The sequence below is a fragment of the Nicotiana tomentosiformis genome, chromosome 3, assembly GCF_000390325.3.
Source record: "Nicotiana tomentosiformis chromosome 3, ASM39032v3, whole genome shotgun sequence".
Classification (NCBI taxonomy): domain Eukaryota; kingdom Viridiplantae; phylum Streptophyta; class Magnoliopsida; order Solanales; family Solanaceae; genus Nicotiana; species Nicotiana tomentosiformis.
Window position 1 is genome coordinate 52311347 of NC_090814.1, and position 13534 is coordinate 52324880.

The window sequence follows — 13534 nt, forward strand, 5'->3', positions numbered from 1 at the left end:
TTGGATGAGCCTAAACCTTAAGTATTTTTGGTGAAAAGAAAAGATTCTTATTAATCACCTACTAAAATAGTCAATTACAAAGATGCTCTTTGTCTCCTGCAGCTATTATCTACAAAATTATAACTGCATTTCTATATGAATATGCAGTTCAGCTCATCTACTATGTCTCCCTAATTCTATTTATACAACTTTTCTATCCATTCCATTTGTCGTTTGCTTGTTTTCCTTCTGTTCTGTATCTTGTATCTACATTCCTCTTTTATGTCTCTACATATTACTTGTTCTCTTGTCACCACTTGATTCCATACTGCATCATTCCTGTTCTTCCATATTGCATATATCAGTGCAGTAAATACTGAGAGTACAAAAGTTCTGCATTGCTTCCCTTTTGCTGTTCTGTTCAATTTTTTTCACACTGTCTCAATTGCCTCATCAGTTCCCTGCATTCCCATCCAGTTTAGTAGATCCTTGGCACATCTTTTAGACCATGTACATTCAAAGAATAGGTGTTCCCTTATTTCTTCTTTCTCACCACATACTTTACATGTAGTGTAAGTAATTATCCCTATCTGCTTCATTCTATTCATTGTCAACAATTTTTTATGTGCTGTCAACCAGCATATGTAGCTATATTTTGGTGTGTTTCCTGAGCTCCACACCCATCTGCTGTCTTGCCAGTATTCTTCATCCCCTATTCTCCACTTATAACCACTTGCCACAGTGTATTTCCCATTTGGAGTCAACCATCCTTCTTCCTTGCAACCTGTTTTAAAGATATCTCTGATATGACATATCTTTTTCCAATACTAGCTACAGTCTTGAGGGTGTTTATACTGCCACCAATCTGTCCCTTTTATGTATATGTGGTTTACCCATCTAATCCATACATTATCTTCTTTCTTTGCTATATGCCACACATATTTGTTTATTGCTGCTTCATTTCATAATACACAATCATTGAAGCCCAGTCATCCTTCCTTTTTCCCTTTGCATACTGTCTTCCAAGCTATCAGTTGTTCTCTATTAGTGTGCACTTTTCCATCCCAGAAATAATTCCTGCATATTCCTGTGATATCTTTCAGGACCTTTCTTGGCAGTAGAAATATTGAGGCCCAGTAGACATGGATATTCATCAGCACTGAATTGATCAATTGTGCTCTCCCAGCATAAGATAGATTTCTGCTCCCCCAGGTTTTAATTCTCCTTGTCATTTTCTCCACTAGCATTTCACAATCCATACTAGATAGTTTTTTGGGTGATATAGGTACTCCTAGGTATTTAAATGGTAGTTTTCCTTCTTTATAGCCTGCTATTTCACACATCTCATTTATCTGTTGCCTACTCATATTGGCACTAAAAATGTTGGACTTTGCACTGTTTGTTGTCAGCCCTGATGCTCGAGAGAAAGATGTCAGACCTCTGATTAACAACATTATTGCTTGTGGTTCCTCTTTGCAGAATAGAAGTACATCATCTGCAAAGCATAAATGATTCAACCCTAAGCTCTTGTATTTTGGATGATATGCAAACCCCTTTTGCTGTCCCACCATCTCCATTATTCTTGAGAGGTATTCCATACATATCACAAATATCCGTGGTGATATTGGATCCCCTTGTCTTAATCCTCTTTTCCCTTCAATGTTCCCATATAAGTCCCCATTTATTGCTAGTGAATAACTTATAGTGGTGATGCATTCCATGACCCATTGAATGAAAGTTGTATGGTAGTTCATTGCCATCATCATTTCCTTGACAAACTCCCATTCCACATTGTCATAAGCTTTCTTCAAGTCAATTTTTATCAGACAACTCCTTGTTGTAGCCTTTCTGTTATACAGTCTAACTAGGTCATGGCATATCAATATATTTTGCACTATTGATCTTCCTTCTACAAAGATACTTTGACTTGGTGATATTATGGTTGGCAAGCTTTCTTTTAGTCTGCTGCACAATACTTTATATATCACTTTATATATAGTATTGCAATAAGCTATTGGTCTGTAATCTCCTACTGATTCAGCATGTGTCTCTTTTGGAATCAAAGTGATGATAATTTTGTTCAGTGCTTTCAGCATCTTGCCAGATTTGAATAATTCAATTACACATTCCTCTACTTCTTTCCCAACTATGTTCCATGCATCTTTGAAGAATTGACTACCATATCCATCAATCCCTGGTGATTTCTCCCCTGGTATGCTCCATAATGCCTTTTTGATTTATTCTCTTGTGATTGTTTTAACCATTTTCTGTTTCTTTATCAATGATTTTCCCTTTCCTTATTAGTGCACTACATACATGTGATCTCTCCCTATTTGCTATCCCTAATAGCTTTGTGTAAAACTCAATGAAAGCTTGAGCCACAAAATCTGGTTGGTCCTGTTCTGTCCCATTAGAATCTTTGATTGAGAAGATCCTGTTTGCATTCCTTCTTTCCTTCATATACCCATGAAATATTTTGGTATTTTGATCTCCATGTTGCATCCATGTGATCTTACTCTTTTGCCTTAGGAATTGTTCTCTTGCATGTTGCCATTGCATACATTCTCTGGCTATGCTGTACTCCTCCTCCATTAGGCTCATATTATAAGGGTCATTTTGTATCCTCATCTGGCATGCCTTGAGTATTTCCGTACTTTGTTCTGCTTTGATTTCAACCTCTGCAAATTTTCCTTTGTTTAAGATTTTGAGCACCCTTTTCAGTCTATTTAGTTTTCCTACCATTTGATATATTTTAGTCCCTCTGATTTGCTGTTCCCAGTTCTCTTTCACTTTTTCATGGAAGTCATTAGCCATACTCCACATGTTAAAGTATCTAAACATTTTTTGCTGCATCTTTCCTGGCTGTTCCCATCTTACCAATGCTGGGCAATGATCAAACAATCCCTCACTATGGTAGTACACTTCAGAGTCTGGTAGTGTTGTCACCCAGTCATTATTTATTAGAACTCTATCAATTCTGCTCATCACTTTATCTTCTCCTTCCTATTTGTTGTTCTATGTATAAAATGACCCTGATGATTTCATCTCTTGCATCTCACATTTTTGCATACATTCTTTAAAGCCTTTTATTTCTGCATAAGTAACTCTGCTTTCAATTCTTTCATCTGATTGCAATACATTATTGAAATCTCCTATTATTGCCCAAGGCCCTTTGCATTGTTTATGAATTTCCTCTATGTCTTCCCATAGCTTTCTCCTCTTGCCACAGTCATTGAATCCATGTACCCATGTGATTTCCATTTCCCTCTTTGTTCTAATGTGTTTAATAGCACAGTGAATCACCTGTTCAGTAGCTCTTTTGATGTCCACTTCATAGATATGAGATTTCCATAGTAGCCAGATTCTTCCACCAGGGTGCTTATCCAGATTAGTAACAAATGACCATTCCTTACAAAGATTAAGAGAGGCTTTGTGAGCATTTTTCCTCTTAATCCTTGTCTATAGGAGCCCAAACATCCCTACTTGAGAGTTGTGCATAAAGAGCAACACTTCTCTATATTTTTAGGTTTGTTTAGGCCCCTTACATTCCAGAAACCTAACTTATCCATGGGGTTGGGGCCTTGTCCCATTTCCCCCCCACTTCCTGAACCCTCCCCTTTTTTATTTATTCCTTTGTTTGATGTACTAGTTTCCTGAGCCTTTTGATTACCACCAGTTGCTTCCTCTGTATTCCTCAGTGCATCAAATGCATTTCCTATTGATATTGGTTTTCTTACTTGCCAATTCAACAACATCTGAGTTCTGCCTTTCTCTGCCCTTCCTTATTGCTTCTTTGTTGCTTATTGTCTCTCATTTTCTTTCTGTTGTTGCTCCACTATTACTTCATTACTTCCATTCTGTGCTTTCTGTCCTTCAATTACTGTCTCTTGTTCTATCTGTGCAAATTTTTCCTCTTGCTTCTGTTTTTCCACCTCCTTGCTTGTGTCCTCTCCATTAGGCTGTTGTGCCTGTTTTTGTCGTTGCGTTACTTCATTCTTTCTGCATTCCTCTATGGTGTGTCCAAAGTTATTTGTATACGGTCAAAACCGGTTTTTGACCTTCAAATGATTAGTCAATATTGGAACATAATGGACCGAAGGTCGTCTTCATAATATCGAAATGAGATCTGAAGCCAGGTTACCAAGCTCAACTTTTGGGAACCGATTAAGTACTGAGCTCGAAGTCAATACCGAGCTCGATTCCAAATCGAACTATGATGTGAGACGGTGTTATCGAGCTTAAGAGCCACAGACCGACCAATACCGAGCCAAAGTAAATACCGGGCCCCGAGTCAATATCGAGCTCGAGCCAATATCGAGCTGTAAACCTGGAAATCGGCCAATACCAAGTCCGATCAAGATCGAGCCAAGAGACAAGAGCCGTTACAACCGCACTAAGGGAGAGAATCTCGGCGGGAATTAGGGAAAAGCTAATCTATCATGGGATCTCCACTATTTATTTTTAATTATATCTAAAGTAGGATCCCTCAACTATAAGAGGGATAAGTATTATTTCTGTAAAGGACCCAACATCAAGGCATTGAGACACTATCATATTATTGATATTCACAGAGAAAAACATTGATATTCATATAGAGATTATTTCTTTTTGGGCTTAGTACATTGATTCATCTTGCTTGTTCATAAAGTCAATACAGTCAATATAGTCATATCGCACAATATCGAAATCGAGTACCAGTGCGACACCATTCTCGTTGGTTTATGGCGCCGAAGCTCTTATCCCGGTTGAGGTCGGAGAACCTAGCATCAGGTTTTGATATGCAACAGATGAGTTGAATAACGAGATGAATGAACACGAGCCTAGAATTATTGGACGAAAAAAGAGAAGCGGCTCTCGTCCGATTAGCCGCCCAAAAATAGTGGATCGAAAGGTATTATAATCGAAGAACTAATCTTCGATATTTTAAAATCGGGGACTTAGTGCTAAGGAAAGTCACCCTTAACACCCGAAATTCAAATGAAGGAAAACTGGGTCCGAATTGTGAAGGACCATATCAAATTCTCGAAATCGTCAGAAAAGGATCCTACAAGCTCGGTGTAATAAATGGCAAATAACTACCAAGCAATTGGAACGTGTCTCACCTAAAACGATACTACTGTTAAGGTACGACCCTCCTTTGTTTATTTATATGTCAAAATTAACCCTTGCAGGTGTTCGATCAGAAACAGGGACGGATTATTCAACTCGAAGCCTTTAGGCCTGAAAGCACGCGTTGCACTCTTTTTCCCTTAGACCAGTTTTGTCCCAAATAGGTTTTTCGGCAATATTTTTAATGAGGCAACCATTGATCGTGTGCTAACTTAGAACAATTCAACAGTATTCGAGGCCTCTTTACAATCAACCTCGAATACTGGGGGGCATTACCCTCAAATATATTGAGTTCGATTATTAAGTTCAATGCAAGGAAGTTACTTCATAACAACAGGGTTTCGATAGGAAAAATTTTAAGAGCCAAATGGTCAAAACGAACCATGCTCGTGTAGTTTGCTCGATACCTGGTAAAAAACATGAACACATGTATAATGACATAAGGAGAAATTTTTTCTTTGCCGATATTTCATATCTCAGAATCCATCCTCTATTTTGTGATCTATTATGCAAACAGGCTTAAGGGCCGACCATTACCCCATAAATCGGGGATTGCCAACCAAAAAATCAACGAGATCAAGTCCCACATAAGCCTAAGGGCTACTCTTATTTCGAGTTCGAACAATCACTCACTCGACTATTAAGCCTAAGGGCTACTCTTACTTCGAGTTCGAGCAAACACTCACTCGACCATAAAAGCCTACGGGCTATATTACTTCAAGTTCGAGCAATCAATCACTCGACTACTAAGACTAAGGGCTACTCTTACTTCGAGTTCGAGCAATCACTCACTCGACTATTAAGCCTAAGGGCTACTCTTACTTCGAGTTCGAGCAAACACTCACTCGACTATTAAGCCTAAGGGCTACTCTTACTTCGAGTTCGAGCAATCACTCACTCGACTATTAAGCCTAAGGGATACTCTTACTTCGAGTTCAAGCAATCACTCACTCAACTATTAAGCCTAAGGGCTACTCTTACTTCAAGTTCGAGCAAACACTCACTCGACTATAAAAGCCTACAGGCTACTCTTACTTCGAGTTCGAGCAATCACTCACTCGAATATTAAGCCTAAGGGCTACTCTTACTTCGAGTTCGAGCAAACACTCACTCGACTATTAAGCCTAAGGGCTACTCTTAATTCAAGTTCGATCAATCACTCACTCGACTATTAAGCCTAAGGGCTACTCTTACTTTGAGTTCGAGCATACACTCACTTGACCATAAAAGCCTACGGGCTACATTACTTCGAGTTCGAGCAATCTCTCACTAGACTACTAAGCCTAAGGGCTACTCTTACTTCGAGTTTGAGCAAACACTCACTTGACCATAAAAGCCTACGGGCTACATTACTTTGAGTTCGAGCAATCACTTACTCGACTACTAAGCTTAAGGGCTACTTTTACTTCGAGTTCGAGCAAACACACTATTAAGCCTAAGGGCTACTCTCACTTCGAGTTCGAGCAGACACTCACTCGGTTATAGAGACCACAAGGTCCGACTTCGATAAAATTGCCTAAAGCCTCGAACTTATGAAAACTTTCATAAGGCATGAATGAAACAAAATCTTCACAAGGAAGAGAATAAAACAGAGACAAGTCGGGAAAGGAAAAGATCTTTATATATATATATATGTGTGTGTGTGTGTGTGTGTAAGAGAATTTACAACGTCCGATCAGGACTCTACACAAAAAAATAAAATGGGAAAACCTTAAGTTTCCTGGTTATCTCCGGGGGTAGTCTCTTTTCCATCGGGCTCCTTCCCGCTCTCAGACCCACTCTTGATCCCATCATCATCATCATCGGAAGCCAAGGCTCCAGCATCGAATTCAAGCTCTTTAGCCTTTTTTATCTCTTCGGTAAGATCGAAACCTTGAGCATGGATCTCCTCGAGGGTTTCCCTCCAAGATTGGCATTTGGCGAGTTCAGCAACCCAATATGCTCGAGTTTGAGCGATCTCGTCTGCCTCTTTTGCTTGTACTTGAGCGGCTTCAGCATCGGCCCGATAGGCGGCCACAAATGTATCCTCCTCGGCCTTTGCTTTTTTGGCTTCAGATTTGGCCTTGGCAAGTTTGGAAGCCAACCGAGCTTCGAGATCCTCTATTTTTCTTGCTTGAACTGAGTTCTTCTCCTTCATGCCTTGAAGTTGACTTTTGACCGATGATAATTGGGCTCGAGCAATCTCTTTTTCTAGAGCGAGGTGGTCCATGCCTTCTTTCCACCCCAAGGTCTTCGCCCTTATCGTATCGACCTCCTTACAAAGCAGCCCGATCACCTCAAGCTTCTGCTGTAGTTGTGAGATCGAAATATTAGCCACAGTTCCCGAATCGAGCCCATGGGTTTTTAAGATTATCATTACCTGCTCGGTCAGGTCGGTCTCATCTTAGTGAGCCTTGGCCAACTCAGCTCGAAGATCTTTGATCTCTTCCTCTTTCTACCCATTAAGAAGTTTGAGGGCATTTCTTTCCTCCGAAAGCCCTCGGAAGTCGGCCTCACGTCGGCTCAGCTCTGTCTGAGACTTGGAAAGATCCTCTTGATGAAGAGATAAAGCCTATACGAAAAAGAGAAAGTTAGGCAGAAAATGGAAAAATATGACATCAACAAAGAGAATCGAGACTTACCCGATTCAGGGTTTGTAGAACCTCGAAGAAATAACCCGACGCGTCACTCGGGCCGGCAGCATCCTCAATACCGGTAAACAAATTGCGAAAGGTGTCCTTTCCCTTATGGTCCCCATCCACCTCGAGGGTCCCCAAAGCTCAGGCTTCCTGAATCGCCCCTTCGGAAAAAGCAGGGAGAGTAGGCGAGTGTCCAATTACTATTTCCCCAAGCGAGTCGCTTGGGGCGTTCTCCTCAGTTCGAAGAGCTTCAGGGCCGGCCCCTTCAGATATACCCACCGTTTGTTTACTTTGGTGGGAGGCTTCCTCGATCTCGAATGACTCGGGGACTTTGCCCGAGCCCTTCTCCGATATCCCCTCAGTTCGAGATGGAGCCTCGTCAGCCGCCATCGACCCAGCTGCCTTTGGGGCATCGATGGTTTTCTTCACTCGGGCCACCAGTGTGGACCTGTCATTTTCTTCTTCTTCTTCTTCTTCTTCTTCATCTCTTAGATGTCGAACTGATTCTTCGGTCAAAAGGATGGTATTTTTCTTCGACGAGCCGTCCTTGTCTTAGGTATTGGATCCTCGAAAGTAGAGGCCCTTTTTCTCTTATTGTCCTTCGCCAGTTTCGGAATCGGGGCCAAAGTCTCTTTCTCGCCAGACGGGGGCCTCATGACCGCATCTTTGCCCAGGCCTACACACAAGAAAATTAGTTAAGTATAAAAAAGATATTTTGATCGAATCATCGAAGACATGGGAAAGAGGCTTACCATGAGTTTTAGCCTCCCATCGGCCCTTTGATAAGTCACGCCACGAGTGCTCGGCATATGTGGAGGTCGAAGTCAGGTCTTCTACCCAGCTCTTAAGGTTAGGAATAGCACCGATCATCCAAGCAACCACTACATCACGGAAAGATATCAGTGAGAAAGAAATAGAGCAAAACAATAGAAGCTAACAGTAGAATTATACTTACGCCTCATGTTCCATTTCTCGGAAAATGGCATCTTCTTGGCCGGGATTAGGTCGGAAGTCTTCACTCGAACAAACCTGCCCATTTAGCCTCGGTCCTTGTCCTCATCTATGCTCGAGAACAACACTTTGTTAGCCCGGCGCTGGAGTTTTATTAACCCACCTCGATAGAGGCGGGGGCTGTACAATCTGATAAGGTGGTCGACGGTGAAAGGCATCCCCTTGATTTTGTTCACGAAGAAACGGATCAAAATAATGATCCGCCAAAAAGAAGGATGGATTTGGCCTAAGGTTATTCGGTATTGACGGCAAAAATCGATGACAATAGGTTCGAGGGGGCCCAACGTGAAAGGATAAGTATACACGCTTAAAAATCCTTACACATGGGTAGTAATATCTTCTTCGGGAGTCGGGATAATCACTTCTTTGTTCTCCCAGTTGCAATCTTTCTTTAACTGATCAAGATGTCCCTCGGTTATCGAGCACATATATCTCGATACTTGCTCGCATTGACCCGGAACCGGCGAGGCTTTGTCGATCTTAAAATCAAAGGTAAGGACGCACCCCCCCGGGAAAACACTCCTCAGGTCGTGGCTCCACCAGTATTTTGTCGCCGGCGGGCCGCGAAGAAGAAACTTTTTCTTTTTGAGGAACGGTTTTTGACGTTTTCGCCATTTAGATGTGAAGATTGAAAACAGAAAGAGATGACAAAGATTTGGGGTTTTGAAGAGAGATTTTGCAAGTGAGAATCACAGATTCGCAGATGAGAAACTGAGAAGATACAATAAGAACTTAGTAGATTTGGTGATTGGAGATCTGAAAGTAAAAAACGGTGAAGAGAGGAGCTATTTATAGAATCGGTAATGACGGTTCAATATTAGCAGCGACCGACCATCTTCTGACACACATTTAATGCTTTGGTAACTGAACCGATGGGACAGCTATCACGTACGTCATGGTCGGGTTCGATACAAACGTCAGTGTATATCTAGTCATAGTGTTGGAAAATCGTATCGTTTCTCGCCACATTCTTCCCGAGAAACAAGGGGACTATCTGTATACGGTCAAAACCGATTTTCGACCTTCGAATGATTAGTCAAGATTGAAATATAATGGATCGAAGGTCGTCTTCATAATATCGAAATGAGATCTGAAGCCAGGTTACCAAGCTTAAGTTTCGGGGACCGATTAAGTACCGAGCTCGAAGTCAATACCGAGCTCGATTCCAAATTGAACTATGATGTGAGGCGGTGTTATCGAGCTTAAGAGCCATAGACTGACCAATACCGAGCCAAATTCAATACCGGGCCCCGAGTCAATATCGAGCTCGAGCCAATATCGAGCTCTAAACCTGAAAATCGACCAATACCAAGTCCGATCAAGATCGAGCTAAGAGACAAGAGCCGTTACAACCGCACTAAAGGAGAGAATCTCGGTGGGAATTAGAGAAAAGCTAATCTATCATGGGATCCCCACTATGTATTTTTAATTATATCTAAAGTAGGATCCCTCCACTATAAGAGGGATAACTATTATTTCTGTAGAGGACCCAACATCAAGGCTTTGAGACACTCTCATATTATTGATATTCACAGAGAAAAACATATTGATATTCATATAGAGATTATTCCTTTTTGGGCTTAGTATATTGATTTATCTTGCTTGTTCATAAAATATTTTCCACTCAGTTTGGTTTGTATTTCATTCTTTATACAGTCAATACTCAATATATTTTTACTCACTTTCTAATTTGTACCAAGTTATACCATGTATCCTTAGAACTACGTATAAATTCAACTCTATCCGATTTTTAGGTAAACATTATTACACTTTGTACACAAGTTTGGTCCTTCACCTGCGGATTAAGCTGTAGAAGGCAAGCGTTTCCATTCATATACTACTTCCTGTTCCGCTATCTTCCCTCATTTTCAAACATCATCTTGGAAGGACACTGTTGGTTTGGAGTAAAGTAGTAATAACTGTAGCGTTATCATAGAAAAGGTCATAAATCGGGAAGGTAGTAATATTCTGGAAAAAAGAGCAACCAACTAATATCTTGATGTTTTTAAAAGTCAAAACTTTGGAGATAGAGAGAGAACGAGTGAGAAAGATGCGTTCTTCTTGTTCATAACCTCCTACAACCCCAAAATTTCCTTAACCATCTAACCACATAATTACATTTCGAAAATTTTTAATTTTAATTTTCTTATTTTACCCTCTTAAATAATTATAAACATTAATTTTCTTCTTGTTTTATAAGAAAATGAAGAGATTGGGTGCATACTGTAATAAAATAGGATAGGATGCGTATTACAAAACAGTGCATACGTTAGGAGTGCAAACCGCCATGATTAGATCAAACCTTTCTATCACGACCCAAAAATTCTAACTAGTCGTGATGACACCTAACCTAACCCATTAGGTAAGTCAATTTATAAATATCCGATTCAATTAATATTTAACTGACTCTAATGTACTCCCCAAGGACTGGTAGTACAAATCATGAGCTTCTAAGATTAGAATTTACAAAGTTGGTATGAAATAAATACATCATCTATTCGAAATGTACATAAATAGATTTTTATAAATCTAAGGCTACCATGAACAAGAGACAGCTACGACCGGAACACAAGTACATCTTCAAATTCAGCTCCCGTCGATCACAGCAACAACAATATCCAATATCTGCACGCAAGGTGTAAAAGTGTAGTATGAGTACAACCGACCCCATCTACTCAATAAGTAACAAACCTAACCTTAGGTTGAAAGTAGTGACGAGCTGGAACAGGTCGGGGTCCAACACCAATAGCCAATAACAGTTCATAACAACATAATGGAAGTAATAAAAGAAGTAGCTAAGAGATAAACTGCTCAGCTCGTTCACAGTTATAGAAAAATAGACATGCTTTTCAAATATATCCGTGAAAACTCAAATCCTTTATCGAAATCACCAATTTATGAGTAAGTTTGAAAACTATAATTTTTCCCAAAAACTTTCAACAGGTAAATGTTTCATTTTTAAATGGCATGAGGAAAATATATCTCTATGCCTACATGTCAATGTATACGAGAAGTCATGAATGACGTGATACCATACAACATGAGAAAAAATGCATTTCTATGCCTGTAAGTCAAGTGTGCAACTCAAATGCGATGCAACTCAGTGATAAACCATATGCATACTCTCAGAGTATCTATTCACTCATTCCTCCCAAACACTCAGTCCTCACAGTCACTCAATCCTCCCAATCGCTCGGCACTCGTACTCGGCACTCGCACTTAGAAGGTACCTGCGCTCACTGGGGGTTCATACCCTCAACTCCAAGATTAGAGATATTACTTACCTTGAACAAGCCGAATCCAATATCGAGCAAGCTAAACAATACTCCAGGAATTTCATTCTGCGCGTATCAACTTCCGAACGGCTCGAATATTGTCACAATTAATTCGATTCAGTCAGCACAAATTATAGGAATTAATTTCATATGAAAATACTAGTTTTCCAACAAAATTCGAAATTTAACTGAAAAATTGCCCATGGGGCCCACGGTTCGGAACCCGACAAAAGTTACAAAATATGAACGCGCATTCGACCACGAGTCCAACCATACAAATTTTACTCAAATCCGACATCAACTCGTCAAATCTTCAAATTAAACCAAGAGGGTTTCTAAGTTTTCCAACTTAATTCACCAATTAAGTGCTAAAATCAACCATGGATTCAGGTAATTTGACCAAAATTGAGTTAAGAACACGTACCCCATTATTTTCCTTGAAAATCTTTCGAAAATCGCCTCTTCCCGAGCTCCAATCCGTCAAGAATGGAAAATGGGACGAAGTACCATTTTCAGAACTTTAACTCTCTACCCAGTGATTCCTTCTTCGTGAATACGGCCACTGCCTCGCGTTCGCGAAGCACAAAATTCTTTCCGTCCAAATTCCTCCTTGGCGAACGCAACATCTACCTCGTGTTCGCGAAGCACAAAGTGCTTCTGCCTCAATGTCTTCCACGCGAACGCGTTCAACTAATCGCGAACGCGACACCCCTTATGCGAACGCGTAGACCAATTGCTTGGGGTCCCAGTTGCCTCCTCTCTTCTTCGCGAACGCGTAACCCTTCTCGCGTTTGCGATACACACCCTGGCCACCCTTCGCGAATGTGCCCTTCTCTTTGCGAACGCGAAGAGCAAATATTTCCAGCCTCTCAGTTCCTCTTCGCGAACGCGAGACACCTCTCGCGAACGCGATGAAGGAAACCAGATCAGCCAAAAACCAGCAAACTCAACTTCAGCAGTCTCCTAACTTCAATTCTTGATCCGTTAACTATCCGAAACTCACCCGAATTCCCTGGGACCTCAACTAAATATGCTAACAAGTCCTAAAACATTATACGAACTTAGTTGAAACCTAAAATCACATCAAACAATGCTAAAACTACGAATCATACCCCAATTCAAGCTTAATAAAACTAAAAATTTCCAACTTCTACATTCAAAGCCGAAACCTATCAAATCAAGTCTGATTGACCTCAAATTTTGTACACAAGTCATAAATGACATGTGGAGGTATTCTAATTTTCAGAATCGGATTCCGCCCCCGATATCAAAAAGTCAACTCCCCGATCAAACTTCCAAACTTAAATTTTTATTTTAGCCATTTCAAGCCTAATTTAGCTACGGGCTTTCAAATAATTTTCCGGACACGCTCCTAAGTCCAAAATCACCATACGGAGCTATTGGAATCATCAAAACTTTATTCCGGGGTCGTTTACACATAAGTCGATATCCTATCACTATTTTAACTTAAGCTTAAACCTTGGACTACGTGTTCCAATTCTTTCCAAAACCTCATCGGACCCAAATCAATCACCCCCGCAA

The 13534-nt window shown here is 40.5% G+C and overlaps 1 protein-coding gene across 1 annotated transcript; it reads right to left on the reverse strand.

Moving 5' to 3' along the window:
• Positions 1-3779: 3779 nt before the first annotated feature.
• Positions 3780-7444, reverse strand: LOC138907811 (uncharacterized). Its single transcript, XM_070198426.1, has 2 exons — positions 6868-7444; positions 3780-3988 (listed from the first exon to the last, which is right to left on the reverse strand). The coding sequence occupies exons 1-2, from the start codon at positions 7442-7444 to the stop codon at positions 3780-3782; spliced, it is 786 nt and encodes a 261-aa protein (XP_070054527.1).
• Positions 7445-13534: the final 6090 nt, after the last annotated feature.

Excerpts from the sequence above, each read along its gene's own strand:
- LOC138907811 (XM_070198426.1), bottom strand. The coding sequence starts at position 7,444 with ATGATAATCTTAAAAACCCATGGGCTCGATTCGGGAACTGTGGCTAAT. Across the intron at positions 3,989-6,867 it reads TGATGATGATGGGATCAAGA|AGGAATGCAGAAAGAATGAA; the intron begins GTGGGTCTGAGA and ends GACACACCATAG.